We start from the raw sequence: 17,827 nt of genomic DNA, 5'->3' as shown, positions 1-17,827 counted from the left end.
CACTGGAGTGATAGATGTGCAGATGATGTGCAAGTAGAGATACTGGGGTGCAAAATAGCAAGAGGGTAAGTAATAATATGGAGATGAGGTAGTTGGGTGTGCTATTTCCAGATGGGCTATGTACAGGTACAGTGATCGGTAAGCTGCTCTGACAGCTGATGCTTAAAGTTAGTGAGGGAGATATAAGTCTCCAGCTTCAGTGACTTTTACAGTTCGTTCCAGTCATTGGCAGCAGAGAACTGGAAGGAAAGACGGCCAAAGGAGGAGTTGGCTTTGGGGGTGACCAGTGAGATATACCTGCTGGAGCGCGTGCTACAGGTGGGTGTTGCTATGGTGACCAGTGAGCTGAGATAAGGCGAGGCTTTACCTAGCAGGGTCTTGTAGATGACCTGGAGCCAGTGGGTTTGGCGACGAATACGTAGCGAGGGCCAGCCAACGAGAGCATACAGGTCACAGTGGTGGGTAGTATATGGGGCTTTGGTGACAAAACGGATGGCACTGTGATAGACTGCATCCAATTTGCTGAGTAGAGTGTTGGAGGCTATTTTGTAAATGACATCACCGAAGTCAAGGATCGGTAGGATAGTCAGTTTTACGAGGGTATGTTTGGCAACTTGAGTGAAGGAGGCTTTGTTGCGAAATAGGAAGCCGATTCTAGATTTAATTTTGGATTAGAGATGCTTAATGTGAGTCTGGAAGGAGAGTTTACAGTCTAGCTAGACACCTAGGTATTTGTAGTAGTCCACATATTCTAAGTCAGAACCGTCCAGAGTAGTGATGCTGGACGGACGGGCAGGTGCAGGCAGCGATCGGTTGAAGAGCATGCATTTAGTTTTACTTGCATTTAAAAGCAGATGGAGGCCACGGAAGGAGAGTTGTATGGCATTGAAGCTCATTTGGAGGTTTGTTAACAGGGTGTGCAAAGAAGGGCCAGAGGTATACAGAATGGTGTCGTCTGCGTAGAGGTGGATCAGAGACTCACCAGTGTCTCCCCTTTTGAAGAGGGGGATAACCGCGACAGTTTTCCAGTCTTTGGGGATCTCAGACTATACGAAACAGGTTGAATAGGCTAGTAATAGGGGTTGCAACAATTGCAGCTGATAATTTTAGAAATGAGGGTCCAGATTGTCTAGCCCGGCTGATTTGTAGGGATCCAGATTTTGCAGCTCTTTCAGAATATCAGCTGTCTGGATTTGGGTAAAGGAGAATCATGGGGGGGGGGGGCTTGGGCAAATTGCTGCAGAACAGATAGACGGGGTAGGGGTAGCCAGGTGGAAAGCATGCGCAGCCGTAGAAAAATGCTTATTGAAATTCGATTATTGTAGATTTATCAGTGGTGACAGTGTTTCCTAGCCTCAGTGCAGTGGGCAGCTGGGAAGAGGTGCTCTTATTCTCCATGGACTTTACAGTGTCTCAAACTTTTTGGGAATTAGTGCTACAGGATGCAAGTTTCTGTTTCAAAAAGCTAGCCTTAGCTTTCCTAACTGACTGTGTGTATTGGTTCCTGACTTCCCTGAAAAGTTGCATATTGCGGGGGCTATTCGATGCTAATGCAGAACGCCACAGGATATTTTTGTGCTGGTCAAGGGCAATCAGGTCTGGAGTGAACCAGGGGCTATATCTGTTCTTAGGTCTACATTTTTTGAATGGGGCATGCTTATTTAAGATGGCAAGGAAAGCACTTTTAAAGAGCAACCAGGCTTCCTCTTCTGACGGGATGAGGGCAATATCCTTCCAGGATACCCGGGCCAGGTCGATTAGAAAGGCCTGCTTGCTGAAGTGTTTACGGGAGTGTTTGACAGTGATGAGGGGTGGTCGTTTGACCGCGGACCCATTACGAACGCAGGCAATGATCGCTGAGATCTTGGTTGAAAACAGCGGAGGTGTATTTAGAGGGCAAATTGGTCAGGATAAAATCTATGAGGGTGCCCATGGTTACGGATTTAGGGTTGTACCTGGTAGGTTCCTTGATAATTTGTGTGAGATTGAGGACATCTAGCTTGGATTGTAGGATGGCCGGGGTGTTAAGCATATCCCAGTTTAGGTCACCTAACAGTACGAACTCTGAAGATAGATGGGGGAAATTAATTCTCATATGATGTCCAGGGCACCGGGTGGTCTATAGCAAGCAGCAACGGTGAGAGACTTGTTTCTGGAAAGGTGGATTTTTAGAAGTAGAAGCTCAAATTGTTTGGCACAGACCTGGATTGTATGACAGAACTCTGCAGGCTATCTCTGCAGTAGATTTCAACTCCGCCCCCTTTGGCAGTTCTATCTTGTCGGGAAATGTTGTAGTTGGGGATGTAAATTTCAGAATTGTTGGTGGCCTTCCTAAGCCAGGATTCAGACACGGCTAGGACATTCGGGTTGGCAGTTACAGAAGTCAACAAATGAGAGCGCCTGGGGAATAGGTGTGGTGCTGGGGGCTGCAGGGCCTTGGTTAACCTCTACATCACCAGAGGAACAGAGGAGGAGTAGGATAAGGGTACGGCTAAAGGCTATAAGAACTGGTCTTCTAGTGTGTTCGGAACAGAGAATTAAAGGAGCAGATTTCTGGGCGCGGTAGAATAGATTCAGGGCATAATGTACAGACAAGGGTATGGTAGGATGTGAATACAGTGGAGGTAAACCTAGGCATTGAACTTACACATTCTTTACTTGCTGAGGAATGTAAACATGACCTCTTTGTTTGCTAATTTTATTATTAGAAATAATAATACATAAAAACAATAACATGTAAAATACAATGTGAACAACACTTCTACTCTCAAAGTAAAACATAATATTACATTATTACACAATGAACTCTACAGCGTGGACAGAGAGAAGACAACATTATTACACAATAAACTCTACAGCGTGGACAGAGAGAAGATAACATTGATCCAACAGTGTGAATTCATGTAAAACAGCAAAAGGAGGTGACAAGAGAGACAAGAAGAAAAATAACAACCATGGTTGTTTGATAGTCTAAAGGTGCTTGAGAAAGGCCATTTGGTTTGGTCCAGTCTATATTGTCCTCCATGGTGGCAAAGCTCAGTCTAACAGAGCATCACGACAGTCGAGTAGTTTTGGCTTAGTCCATTGGTTAGTTCAGTCCAGAAGTCTTTGTGCCAGTCAAGTCGACGAAATGCACTGCCACATCAGCTATTAAATCCCTCCAATGGTGGCACAGCACAGTTTGGCTGGTACTAGTCTTGTGTTACCCAAGTCGCGTTCCTCTCTGAGCTGTTGGGATGAAAGGGCAGGGAGTCTGAAAGGGCAGGGAGTCTGAAAGGGCAGGGAGTCTGAAAGGGCAGGGAGTCTGAAAGGGCAGGGAGTCTGGAGTGAGACTGGTACTGGACATCATCAGAACTGACCCAGGCAGCGGTCAAACACTCCTGGCTGGAAGACACCCACCTCCTTATCCTCTCCTCCACCTATCTGACACCCACCTCTTCCTCCTCCCCTCTACCTCCACCACCTCCTGAAGGTCCTGTACCATGTCAAAGCATGGAGAAGACAGACAAGGAGGACCTGGTTATAGAAGAATTGACTCTATTCTTCACAGGGTCAAGTTGACTAGAATAATGTATTCAGTATAGGTACCAAACGTGGAGAACACAGTTTGGATGGTGCAGTATATTGGACCGTCGACAGAGAACTGGCTTTGGTCTCTACTGGCTAGAATGAAGAGAGTCCTCTGGATGGTGCAGTATATTGTTGTCATGGTTCCTCCTGTCACCGGAGGGCAGCAGAGACCAACCTAGAGACTTTTATTGGACTCAGGTGTGTGATTGTAGGATTATGTCCCTGTTAAAAGAAAGTTGTTTTCTGTTGTCTTTGGCAGAAGATTCAGTTGTTTTCCGTGTGTGGTCCTTTCCTGAGTGAGTTTGAGACTTAGTGTTTGTTGTTTTTCAAGTTTACTGAGCTCCTGAGACTAGTTTCTCAGTAAAGTATTATGTTTTTTTCTTAACCACTGATTCCTCATCTGGTCTTTTCTCTGCACCTGTGTCCAACCTCACCACGTTACAGTAAATGTCTCTTACGGAGGCTGGATCAACAACAGGGACATTGTAGTTACTCCACAATACTAACCTAATTGACAGAGTGAGAAGACAGAAACCTGTACAGAATAAAACATTTCAAAACATGCATCCTGTTTGCAACAAGGCACTAAAGTAATACTGCAAAACATATAGCAAAGAAATTGACTTTTTGTCCTGAATGCAATGTGTTATGTTTGGGGCAAATCCAACACAACACATTACGGAGTAACACTCTCCCTATTTTCAAGCATAGTGGTGGCTGCATCATGTTATGGGTATGCTTGTCATCGTTAAGGACTGGGGAGTTTTTCAGGATAAAAAAAATGTATGGAATGAAGCTAAACACAGACCAAATCCTAGAGGAAAACCTGCTTCATTCTGCGTTTCACCAGACACTGGGAGACAAATCTACCTTTCAGCAGGACAATAACCTAAACCACAAGGCCAAATCTCCACTGGAGTTGCTTACCAAGAGGACAGTGAATGTCAACTATGGTACTTTATATAGACAGGTGTGTGCCTTTCCAAATCATGTCCAATCAATTGCATTTACCACAGGTGGACTCCAATCAAGTTGTAGAAACGTCTCAAGGACGATCAATGGAAACAGGATGCATCTGAGCTCAATTTCAAGTCTCATAGCAAAGGGTCTAAATACTTATGTAAATAAGGTATTTGTTTATTTTTAATACCTTTAAAAAAAATGTTTTTGCTTTGTCATTATGGGGTATTGTGTGTAGATTGATGAGGAAAACAATTTATTTAATCAATTTTAGAATAAGGCTGTAACGTAACAAAATGTGTAAAAAATGAAGTGAGTAGCTGAATACTTTCTCCTCCACTTACCTAAAGCCCTTTACTATCAAACATATTGATGCCTGAGAATGTCTGTGTATGAAAGTTAATCTATTCAAGTTTGTTCTAGATCTAGCGGTAGCTTTAACAAGGGTTCCTATGGTTAGAACCCATTACAGGTGAACCCCAGACATTTTTTTAGAGAATAGATCTAAAGGGGGTCACCTGGGAAGACACCTGTAGTCACCTGGGAAGACACCTGTAGTCACCTGGGAAGACACCTGTAGTCACCTGGGAAGACACCTGTAGTCACCTGGGAGATCTTTGCGACCTTTCTGCATGGTTTGTCATGTAGACCATGTAACCTAAACATACTGTAGATTGTTGACAAACTTAATGTAGGCTATTATGAAACACGCATATGTGTTGAGGTGCCCCACTTAGATGTTATGAGGGAAACTAACATGGTACCTACATTAATGATGAAGCAGTTAGTAGTAACCTGGTGTAGTGATAAGAAAATGTTTTAAAACGTCCGTTTTTCAGTAGTCATTAAATTATTGTTAAAATGTTATGTTCGACAATGTACAGTCGTGGCCATAAGTTTTGAGAACACCACAAATATTAATTTTCAAAGTCTGCCGCCTCAGTTTGTATAATGGCAATTTGCATATACTCCAGAATGTTATGAAGAGTGATCAGATGAATTGCAATTCATCTGATCAAAGTCCCTCTTTGCCATGCAAATTTACTGAATCCCCCCCCAAAACATTTCCACTGCATTTTAGCCCTGCCTCAAAAGGACCAGCTGACATCATGTCAGTGATGCTCTCGTTAACACAGGTGTGAGTGTTGACGAGGACAAGGCTGGAGATCACTCTGTCATGCTGATTGAGTTCAAATAACAGACTGGAAGCTTCAAAAGGAGGGTGGTGCTTGGAATCATTGTTCTTCCTCTGTCAACCATGGTTACCTGCAAGGAAACACGTGCCGTCATCATACTTTGCACAAAAAGGGCTTCACAGGTAAGGATATTGCTGCCAGTAAGATTGCACCTAAATCAGACATTTTATCGGATCATCAAGAACTTCAAGGAGAGCGGTTCAATTGTTGTGAAGAAGGCTTCAGGGCGCTCAAGAAAGTCCAGCAAGCGCCAGGACCGTCTCCTAAAGTTGATTTCAGCTGCGGGATCGGGGCACCACCAGTACAGAGCTTGCTCAGGAATGGCAGCAGGAAGGTGTGAGTGCATCTGCACGCACAGTGAGGTGAAGACTTTTGGAGGATGGCCTGGTGTCAAGAAGGGCAGCAAAGAAGCCACTTCTCTCCAGGAAAAACATCAGGGACAGACTGATATTCTGCAAAAGGTACAGGGATTGGACTGCAGAGGACTGGTGTAAAGTCATTTTCTCTGATGAAGGCACTGTCAGATTGTTTGGGGCATCTGGAAAAAAGCTTGTCCGGAGAAGACAAGGTGAGCGCTACCATCAGTCCTGTGTCATGCCAACAGTAAAGCATCCTGAGACCATTCATGTGTGGAGTTGCTTCTCAGCCAAGGGAGTGGGCTCACTCACAATTTTGCCTAAGAACACAACCATGAATAAAGAACGGTACCAACACATTCTCCGAGAGCGACTTCTCCCAACCATCCAGGAACAGTTTGGTGACGAACAATGCCTTTTCCAGCATGATGGAGCACCTTGCCATAAGGCAAAAGGTGATAACTAAGTGGCTCGGAACAAAACATCGATATTTTGGGTCCATGGCCAGGAAACTCCCCAGACCTTAATCCCATTGAGAACTTGTGGTCAATCCTCAAGAGGCGGGTGGACAAACAAAAACACACAAATTCTGACAAACTCCAAGCATTGATTATGCAATGGGCTGCCATCAGTCAGGATGTGGCCCAGAAGTTAACTGACAGCATGCCAGGGCAGATTGCAGAGGTCTTGAAAAAGAAGTCAACACTGCAAATATTGACTCTTTGCATCAACTTCATGTAATTGTCAATAAAAGCCTTCGACACTTATGAAATGCTTGTAATTATACTTCAGTATTCCATAGTAACATCTGACAAAAATATCTAGACACTGAAGCAGCAAACTTAATATTTGTGTCATTCTCAAAACTTTTGGCCACGACTGTAGAATAGGATAGTCACTCAGCATAGAATAAAAAAAAGAAAGTTATTTGTTTATTAAAGTATTGTTCTCTTGTCGAGTTTAATATCCCTTCAAGGAATAAGACTTCCACATATTTCAGAGTTGGGTTCTCTCCTGCGACATGCGCCAATAATAATCTACTACAGCAGTGGAAACCTCACAGGTGGTGTTGAGGATAACACTGGCCTGTACCTGGTGTGGTCTGTGTGGCAGCGCCCTCTGCTGGGCAAAACACGTCTCTACAGATGTATACGCATCAACCAAAATGAGACCAAAGCATTTTTACAAAACATTTTATTCATTCACTACGTAGTCATCGATCATACGTGAACTCAAGTTGCTGGAGGCGACATTTCAAAAGACTTCCTAGACGTATGTCACAATCCCGTTAATTTGAGTTAAAGCAGAAAACAACATTCACAAGCATCTTTTGAAGCAATTTGTCAGATGGACAAAACATTATTGACAAGCTGATTACAAATAAATGTCTATTACAAACAAAAACCAACAAACAAGAACTTGGCAGCAACCTCGTTTCCTACGAACAGTAGTCTAGGCATCCAATTCGAATTTGGCACTTTTAAGATCTTTCAATAGGAAGCACAGCCACACACAGCCAGCCACACACACAGCCACCAAGAGCCAGCCAGACACATAGCCAGCCAGCCAGCCACACACCACAGCCAGCCACACACACACACAGCCAGCCAGCCAGACACATAGCCAGCCAGCCAGCCAGCCAGCCACACACCACAGCCAGCCACACACACACACACAGCCAGCCACACACACACACACCCAGCCAGCCACACACACAGCCAGCCACACACAAGCACACACACACAGCCAGCCAGCCACACACACAGCCAGCCAGCCAGCCACAGCCACACACACACAGCCAGCCAGCCACAGCCACACACACACCCAGCCAGCCACACACACACCCAGCCAGCCACACACACACACAAGGCACACACACACCCAGCCACAGCCACACACACACCCAGCCACAGCCACACACACAACCAGCCACAGCCACACACACAACCAGCCACAGCCACACACACAACCAGCCACACACACACACAACCAGCCACACACACACCCAGCCACACACACACCCAGCCACACACACACACACACACACCCAGCCACACACACACACACACACACCCAGCCACACACACACACACACCCAGCCACACACACACACACACACCCAGCCACACACACACACACACCCAGCCACACACACCCAGCCACACACACACACACACACCCAGCACACACACACACACACCCAGCCACACACACACACACCCAGCCACCACACACACACACCCAGCCACACACACACCCAGCCACACACACACACACACAGCCACACACACACCCAGCCACACACACACCCAGCCACACACACACACAGCCCACACACACCCAGCCACACACACCCAGCCACACACACCCAGCCACACACACCCAGCCACACACACCCAGCCACACACACACACACACCCAGCCACACACACACACACCCAGCCACACACACACACCCAGCCACACACACACACCCAGCCACACACACACACACCCAGCCACACACACCCACCCAGCCACACACACACACACCCAGCCACACACACACACCCAGCCACACACACACACCCAGCCACACACACCCACCCAGCCACACACACACACCCAGCCACACACACACACCCAGCCACACACACACACCCAGCCACACACACACCCAGCCACACACACACACACCCAGCCACACACACACACACCCAGCCACACACACACACACCCAGCCACACACACACACACCCAGCCACACACACACACACCCAGCCACACACACACACACCCAGCCACACACACACACACACACCACACACACACACACACACACCCCAGCCACACACCCAGCCACACACCCAGCCACACACACACACAGCCAGCCACACACACACAGCCAGCCACACAGCCACACACACACACACACACACCCACCCAGCCACACCCACCCACCCACCCAGCCAGCCACACCCACCCACCCACACCCACCCAGCCACACCCACCCACCCAGCCACACACACACACCCACCCAGCCACACACCACCCACCCAGCCACACACCCACCCACCCAGCCACACACACACACCCACCCACCCACACCCACCCACACACACCCACCCACCCAGCCACACACACACACCCACCCACCCAGCCACACACACACACACCCAGCCACACACACACACACACCCAGCCACACACACACACACCCAGCCACACACACACACACCCAGCCACACACACCCAGCCACACACACACACACACCCAGCCACACACACACACACACCCAGCCACACACACACACCCAGCCACACACACACACCAGCACACACACACACACACACACACACACACACACACACACACACACACACACACACACACACACACACACACACACACACACACACAGAGCTAATATCAACTCAGTCACACTACCATTGTCATCAGCTAAGTGACAGACGCACTCCTGGGCCATCTCGCTCACGCCTTCACTCTTTATACTCCAGGAAGTGCTGCAGTCTCTTCCGATGTTCTGCTGACATCTGGACAGCGCTGGACACCAGGGACACACCAATCAGATCAGTGTTCACAGGAGTAGGACAAAGATAAACTAACCTTCACAATGGCAAAACATGATACACCTATTCTATAGCAGTAGTAGATGATTCATTGTGGGACCAGAACATTAAAGTAATGTGTTGGAGCAATTGAGTGTTTAGCCTCTACTTCAGTGTGCTCAACTGCCAGCCCCCCATATTACCGTATCTTTCAGGTCCAGCCCCCCCATCCCATATTACCGTATCTTTCAGGTCCAGCCCCCCCATCCCATATTACCATATCTTTCAGGTCCAGGACCGCATTAAAGTGGTGTTTAACTACATCTGCAATTCTTACTGGAGGTGTCCTCCGAAGGTGGCTGTGATCCTGTAGACGGCGGTCTTGAGGGTGGATCGCAGAGCGAAGCGGAGCGTCTTGTAACTGTCATCTCCCATACCGCAGGAACAGTGACCTGGTTTAGAGGAGGTATGGGGTAGCTTGAAGTGACGATCCACAGCCTGGAGGAGAGGGAGGGGGTGAGGAGAGGGGGAAGGGGGTGAAGAGAGGGAAGGAATTAAGGAAGGAAGACAGTTAGGCACTAAGCAGCCTTGGTATGGATGGGTTTGTGCTAACTAACATGTTGATTTTCCCCCCATAGTCGATCAAACGACTTAGTGAAACATTACAAGCTAAGGTGAGGTCAGCGGGAAGCAGCAGATACTGGACCATTATTAGATTAAAACAGATTTACTTTAAAGTGAGACGTACGCAGGTCTGAAGCTGTAAAATTAACTGCACATGCTTCACCCATGTCTAACCTCCTGTAACACCAGCATGGTACTGGTGTATTTCCTACCTCCTGTAACACCAGCATGGTACTGAGGATGGTAGGCAGGGTGCATTTCCTACCTCCTGTAACACCAGCGTGGTACTGGTGTATTTCCTACCTCCTGTAACACCAGCGTGGTACTGGTGTATTTCCTACCTCCTGTAACACCAGCGTGGTACTGGTGTATTTCCTACCTCCTGTAACACCAGCGTGGTACTGGTGTATTTCCTACCTCCTGTAACACCAGCATGGTACTGAGGATGGTAGGCAGGGTGGTCTGAACTATTCCATACTGGTCCTCAGAGAACGACGCTGCCACCAGGTGAGACAGACCTACAGTAAGGAGGGAGGAAATTAGGATAAAATCTCAATCTTGACAAAATGTGAAAATCTGTTGTTTTCTACAAAGAATTCTGAGTTTATGAATGAAAATACCTTGCAGAGCCCATATGTGAACCTGGCTGTCAGCGAACAGGGCCTGACTGGAGGCTTCTGGCAGCTGCAGGGAGAGATAACAATGAGTGAGGAAACTCAAGTTACATTACAGGAATCACAAGGCGTTAGCCACGGCTAACTGGGACGGCAGCAATCACACGGCGTTAGCCACGGCTAACTGGGACGGCAGCAATCACACGGCGTTAGCCACGGCTAACTGGGACGGCAGCAATCACACGGCGTTAGCCACGGCTAACTGGGACGGCAGGAATCACACGGTATTAGCCACGGCTAACTGGGACGGCAGGAATCATACGGCATTAGCCACGGCAAACTGGGACGGCAGCAATCATACGGCGTTAGCCACGGCAAACTGGGACGGCAGCAATAACACGGCTAACTGGGACGGCAGCAATCACACGGCTAACTGGGACGGCAGCAATCACACGGCTAACTGGGACGTTATAATTTGCCAATATATTCACAACAAAATCGCAGTACATATAGAATCGCAATACATATGGTATCAGCGCCTACGTATGGTGATATGTTATGGGGAGGTCCCTGGCCAATCACAGCCCTATTAACACCACACATAATGACAGCATGCTGGGACAGACAGGACAGAGGAAGGTGGAGAAGATGACCGGTTTGCTTCAGTTGGAAGTGATTCAAATAACCACAACCATGAACAGCATACTATTGACCTGATTAGCTGCGCTAACACTTCCTACTGCGGTGCTACCTACTGCGGGGCTAACAGCTCAATTAGTAGGGGAGGGTGGGTAAATTAAGCATATTTTTTTTTACATTCAGCATCATTCTGTCAAGGGAAATATAGTATTCTTTCTAACAAAGACATCTACATATATTTCAGGATGTTGTGTATCCCTGGAAATAATCAGAATTAATGTAAACAATTTTGAAAACATAGCTTCTCCACAAAGTGGTCTTTTGGCACAACCCAGATATGTTGTATGCCTGAATGATAGAGCTCTTCTCTCAGTTGAATTAGACCAGGTAACTTCCAGCCTTAAGTAGATGATTTGTTAAGGATGATTTGGGGAAGAGCATGCAGTGAGCCCCACAACCCAGAGACGGTGCCCTAGCCCCACAACCCAGAGACGGCGCCCTAGCCCCACAACCCAGAGACGGCGTCCTAGCCCCACAACCCAGAGACGGCGTCCTAGCCCCACAACCCAGAGACGGCGTCCTAGCCCCACAACCCAGAGACGGCGTCCTAGCCCCACAACCCAGAGACAGCGTGCAGGTACACACACCCTTACCTTGTTAAACAGATACATTATCAGCACCCGCTTTGCCAAGAATTGTTTAACCTGAATGGGACAATTACAAAGATAATAAAAAAAGGACCGAAGTTTTATAATAGCTAAAATAATACACCATTAGTCAGTAGCTCCCAAATGGGAGAACACTTTTAGAAACAAGACAGTACCTGGTCCTTCCTGTTCTGTAGGAAGGTAACAAGGAAGGAGGGTTTGAGTTGGGCCTGGGACAGGCTGGTGGCGGGACCAGGAGATGGACTGCCGTTCAGCTGGGAGTCTAGACAGCCATAAAACAGAGAATGGTCTGAATTCATAGGTCAATAAACATCGCTGTTGTTAACTCGTCAATATGAAAACAAATCCATGCTGAAAGGTGAATGATAATATCTAAATCACATTTTATTGGTCACGTGTTTAGCAGATGTTATTGCGGGTGTAGAGAAATGATTGAGTTTCTAGCTCCGACAGTGCAGTAATATCTAACAAGAAATATCTAACAGGCTGACTACACCGCTCGCATCCCGAGCGCTGCAAAATACATTTAGAAATCTATATTATTCAATTATTGTACCCACACTGCTCGCGAGTGCGCCAACGAGCGTCTGCATTGCCAAGGGCTAAAATAGAACTCCTTTCTATTTGTGACGCAGATAGCGCTGCAAGTCCTGCCTCTCCCATCTCCTCATTGGTTTATAGAAGCAGGTACCCACGTGCCATCTCCTCATTGGTTATACCCACGTGGGTGACTGAAAGACGAACGAGGTCGGTGGCGGAAATGCACCTAATTTATGAAAGTTGCCAATCGCAATATAAAGTCCAGAGAAGAAAAAGCCTGGAAGGAGGAGAGATGACTAGAAACGATTCAGTTGACCGTTTTATGTGGATTAATTGTCTGAGTAGAGGTTCCGTGTAACAGTTTCACAACATATACCCAAAATACACATAAATCTAAGTAAGTGAGATTAAGAATTACTATATACAGTCGTGGCCAAAAGTTGAGAATGACACAAATATTAATTTCCACAAAGTTTGCTGCTTCAGTGTCTTTAGATATTTTTGTCAGATGTTACTATGGAATACTGAAGTATAATTACAAGCATTTCATAAGTGTCGAAGGCTTTTATTGACAATTACATGAAGTTGATGCAAAGAGTCAATATTTGCAGTGTTGACTTCTTTTTCAAGACCTCTGCAATCTGCCCTGGCATGCTGTCAGTTAACTTCTGGGCCACATCCTGACTGATGGCAGCCCATTGCATAATCAATGCTTGGAGTTTGTCAGAATTTGTGTGTTTTTGTTTGTCCACCCGCCTCTTGAGGATTGACCACAAGTTCTCAATGGGATTAAGGTCTGGGGAGTTTCCTGGCCATGGACCCAAAATATCGATGTTTTGTTCCGAGCCACTTAGTTATCACCTTTTGCCTTATGGCAAGGTGCTCCATCATGCTGGAAAAGGCATTGTTCGTCACCAAACTGTTCCTGGATGGTTGGGAGAAGTCGCTCTCGGAGAATGTGTTGGTACCGTTCTTTATTCATGGTTGTGTTCTTAGGCAAAATTGTGAGTGAGCCCACTCCCTTGGCTGAGAAGCAACTCCACACATGAATGGTCTCAGGATGCTTTACTGTTGGCATGACACAGGACTGATGGTAGCGCTCACCTTGTCTTCTCCGGACAAGCTTTTTTCCAGATGCCCCAAACAATCTGACAGTGCCTTCATCAGAGAAAATGACTTTACACCAGTCCTCTGCAGTCCAATCCCTGTACCTTTTGCAGAATATCAGTCTGTCCCTGATGTTTTTCCTGGAGAGAAGTGGCTTCTTTGCTGCCCTTCTTGACACCAGGCCATCCTCCAAAAGTCTTCACCTCACTGTGCGTGCAGATGCACTCACACCTTCCTGCTGCCATTCCTGAGCAAGCTCTGTACTGGTGGTGCCCCGATCCCGCAGCTGAAATCAACTTTAGGAGACGGTCCTGGCGCTTGCTGGACTTTCTTGAGCGCCCTGAAGCCTTCTTCACAACAATTGAACCGCTCTCCTTGAAGTTCTTGATGATCCGATAAAATGTCTGATTTAGGTGCAATCTTACTGGCAGCAATATCCTTACCTGTGAAGCCCTTTTTGTGCAAAGTATGATGACGGCACGTGTTTCCTTGCAGGTAACCATGGTTGACAGAGGAAGAACAATGATTCCAAGCACCACCCTCCTTTTGAAGCTTCCAGTCTGTTATTTGAACTCAATCAGCATGACAGAGTGATCTCCAGCCTTGTCCTCGTCAACACTCACACCTGTGTTAACGAGAGCATCACTGACATGATGTCAGCTGGTCCTTTTGAGGCAGGGCTAAAATGCAGTGGAAATGTTTTTGGGGGATTCAGTTCATTTGTATGGCAAAGAGGGACTTTGCAATTAATTGCAATTCATCTGATCACTCTTCATAACATTCTGGAGTATATGCAAATTGCCATCATACAAACTGAGGCAGCAGACTTTGAAAATAAATATTTGTGTCATTCTCAAAAAACTTTTGGCCATGACTGTCTGTCTGTGTGTCTGTCTGTATATATATATATATATATATATATATCTCAGAGCGGCATTGGACTAAGATAGTGGCATAGTACAGAAAACAGTACATACATATGAGATGGGTGATGCAATATTTACAAATAATTAAAGTGCTTAAATATGATACCACTCATACTATACACTCCATTGGCTCATAGTAGTAATAGTAGTATTGCTAGTGAAATACTACACTAGTCCATTAGTAAAAATCAGCCATATGTGGCCCCTGGGCTGGCCCTCACCTGTAGAAGCAGACCAGAGTTTGGGGCCCCTCCTCATGACGTGAGGGCTCTGGATGGAGCTGAAGCCGGGGGACAGGGGCCCCTGAGGCTCCAGAGGGCCAGTGAGGCGCCGCAGGGCGGGGGAGGAGAAAGGGCTGTCTTGGTCCGGGGTAAAAGGGGTGGTCAGGGGAGTTCGCAGCCCAGAGGAACGCAAGAACACTGAGCCAGGGGTTCTGATCAGGGCGCTGGGCCGAGGAGTCTTCATATCGTCCATACCTACTGGAGGAGGAGAGGGAGTCAGAGGGGTGTTTTTTAAAGGACTAAAATACTATTTTAAAAAAAGGTGATCTGGCCGCAACCCTGGTTCTGGGGAGATAGAGTGAGCAGGCCCAGCACTAACACCGCTGACTAATCAAGGTCTTGATGAGCAGTTGATTAGAGGACTGTGTTCATCCAAGGCTGTAAAACAAAAAGTTCCACATTCCATGATTGGCTGACCACTGACCGTGATTAGAGCCTTGAATGCTGATTGGCTGACCACGGTTTGACGTTGGTTCAGAATGTTCTCTAGAATGTAAACATGATTATAAAAACTGGGTGGATCGAGCACTGAATGCTGATTGGCTGACAGGCGTGGTATACCAGACCGTATGACAACATTTATTTTTACTGCTCTAATTACGTTGGTAACTAGTTTATAATAGCAATAAGGCACCTCGGGGGTTTGTGGTATATATGGCCAATATACCAAAGCTAAGGGCTGTAACCAGGCACTCCGTGTTGCGTCGTGCTTAAGAACAGCCCTTAGCTGTGGTATATTGGCCATATACCACAAACCCCAAAGGTGACTTATTGCTTAAATATAGAATAATATTTTTTAATTTAATTTTTTACTGTATATATGTTTTGATGAATCTACTGAATGGGGTTTACCAACCTGGGAAAATTTTAACATAATGCACTCGCCCTATACACAGATACCACAGTCTATTCAGTCCTTTACTTTTTACACATTATGTAACATTACAGCATTATTATAAAATGGATTACATAAAATATAAAAAAATACTCAATTTACACACAACACTCCAAAATGACAAAGCAAAAACAGGTTTAGAATTTTTTTCAAATCTACTAAAAATAAAAGCGATGTAAATAAATTCAAGTATTCAGACACTTTGCTATGAGACTCGAAATTGAGCACAGGTGCATCCTGTTTCCATTGATCATCCTTGAGATGTTTCTACAGCTTGATTGGAGTCCACCTGTGGTAAATTCAATTGATTGGACATGATTTGGAAAGACACACACCTGTCTATAAAAGGTCCCACAGTTGACAGTGCATGTCGCAACAAAAACCAACCCATGAGGTCGAAGGAATTGTCCGTAAAGCTCCGAGACATGATTTGGTCGAGGCACAGATCTGGGGAAGGGTACCAAAAAATCTGCAGCATTGAAGGTCCCCAAGGTAACATTAGCCTCCATCATTCTTAAATGGAAGAGGTTTGGAACCACCAAGACTCTTCCTAGAGCTGGCTGCCCGGCCAAACTGAGCAATGGAGGAAACCTGGGACCATCCCCATGGTGAAGCATGGTAGTGGCAGCATCATGTTGTGGGGATGTTTTTCAGCGGCAGGGACTGGGAGACTAGTCAGGATCGAGGGAAAGATGAACGGAGCAAAGTACAGAGATCCTTGATGAAAACCTGCTCCTGACCTCAGATTGGGGTGAAGGTTTACCTTCCAACAGGACAACGACCCTAAGCACACAGTCAAGACAACGCAGGAGTGGCTTCGGGACAAGTCTCTGAATGCCCTTGAGTGGTCCAGCCAGAGCCCGGACTTGAACCCGATCGAACATCTCTGGAGAGACCTGAAAATAGCTGTGCAGCGACCCTCCCATCCAACCTGACGGAGCTTGAGAGGATCTGCAGAGAAGAATTGGAGAAACTCCCCAAATACAGGTGTGTCAAGCTTGTAGCGTCATATCTAAGAAGACTCAAGGCTGTAATCACTGCCAAAAGTTGAAAAGTTGCTTCAACAAAGTACTGAGTAAAGGGACCAAATACTTATGTAAAAAAATTATAATAATAAAGTTAAACATTTCTATAAACCTGTTTTTGTTGGTCACTATGGGGTATTGTGATGTCACTATGGGGTATTGTGAGTAGATTGAGAGGGGGAAAAAAAACAACTTCATTCCATTTTAGAATAAGGCTGTAACGACATATGGAAAAAGTCAAGGGGGTCTGAATACTTTCTGAATGCAGTGTAATGTTCTTCAGAGAGAGTGACAGAGCAGTGGTGTAGCTACCGGAGCTTTCCGAGGAGGTGGTGGACCGCTTGTTGCTTCCTGTAGACTGGGACTTGGCCCGTCCGTTAGTAGCTACAGTGTCATGGTGGGCTACCAGCCGCTCAGTCAGGTCAGACAACAGAGAGAGACACTCCTTACTCAGGGCCGTCCAGATGTGAGGGTGACCGCCTGGGGAAAACAAGAGAACGACAAAGAAAAGTTACCTTCTGGGAACTACATACAGAAAGGGAAACATCTCTAGATCCCTCATCCCTAAAGTCAAAATTGGCTATATCGTAAAAATTCATAAACAACTCAAATTATATATATTGCTTGAGAAGATCTGCAGGGAAGAATGGGAGAAAATCCGGATGTACAAAGCTGATAGACAAATTCCAAGACGACTCAAAGCTGTAATCGCCGCCAAAAAGGTGCTTCTACAAAGTATTGACTCAGGGTTGTGAATACTTACATAAATAAGGTTTCTGTATTTCATTTTCAATAAACGCGCCAACATTTCTAAAAACATGTTTTCACCTTGTCATTATGGGGAATTGCGTGTAGGAAAAAAACCCGATTTAATCCA

At 46.3% G+C, this 17,827-nt stretch overlaps 1 protein-coding gene across 5 annotated transcripts in view; it reads right to left on the bottom strand.

The window, feature by feature from the left end:
- Window positions 1–9,377: 9,377 nt before the first annotated feature.
- ndc1 (NDC1 transmembrane nucleoporin) overlaps window positions 9,378–17,827 on the bottom strand; it is a 30,286-nt gene continuing 21,836 nt past the window's right edge. For 3 of the 5 annotated variants that reach the window (XM_014141469.2, XM_014141471.2, XM_014141474.2), the window contains 8 exons: window positions 17,263–17,430; window positions 14,971–15,228; window positions 12,332–12,438; window positions 12,162–12,212; window positions 10,876–10,939; window positions 10,673–10,773; window positions 9,969–10,129; window positions 9,378–9,626 (listed from right to left, as the gene is read on the bottom strand). In XM_014141469.2, coding sequence (XP_013996944.1) covers window positions 9,563–9,626; window positions 9,969–10,129; window positions 10,673–10,773; window positions 10,876–10,939; window positions 12,162–12,212; window positions 12,332–12,438; window positions 14,971–15,228; window positions 17,263–17,430 — 974 coding nt within the window. In that variant the 3' untranslated portion in view covers window positions 9,378–9,562. The remainder of the gene's footprint in view (window positions 9,627–9,968; window positions 10,130–10,672; window positions 10,774–10,875; window positions 10,940–12,161; window positions 12,213–12,331; window positions 12,439–14,970; window positions 15,229–17,262; window positions 17,431–17,827) is intronic. The other 2 variants (XM_014141472.2, XM_014141473.2) reach the window with 2 other exon arrangements.

This window comes from Salmo salar, chromosome ssa14 (genome assembly GCF_905237065.1).
Source record: "Salmo salar chromosome ssa14, Ssal_v3.1, whole genome shotgun sequence".
In the NCBI taxonomy this organism is placed as follows: Eukaryota; Metazoa; Chordata; class Actinopteri; order Salmoniformes; family Salmonidae; genus Salmo; species Salmo salar.
Note: the sequence above shows the minus strand (reverse complement) of the source record. Positions and strands in the feature narration are given on the sequence as shown.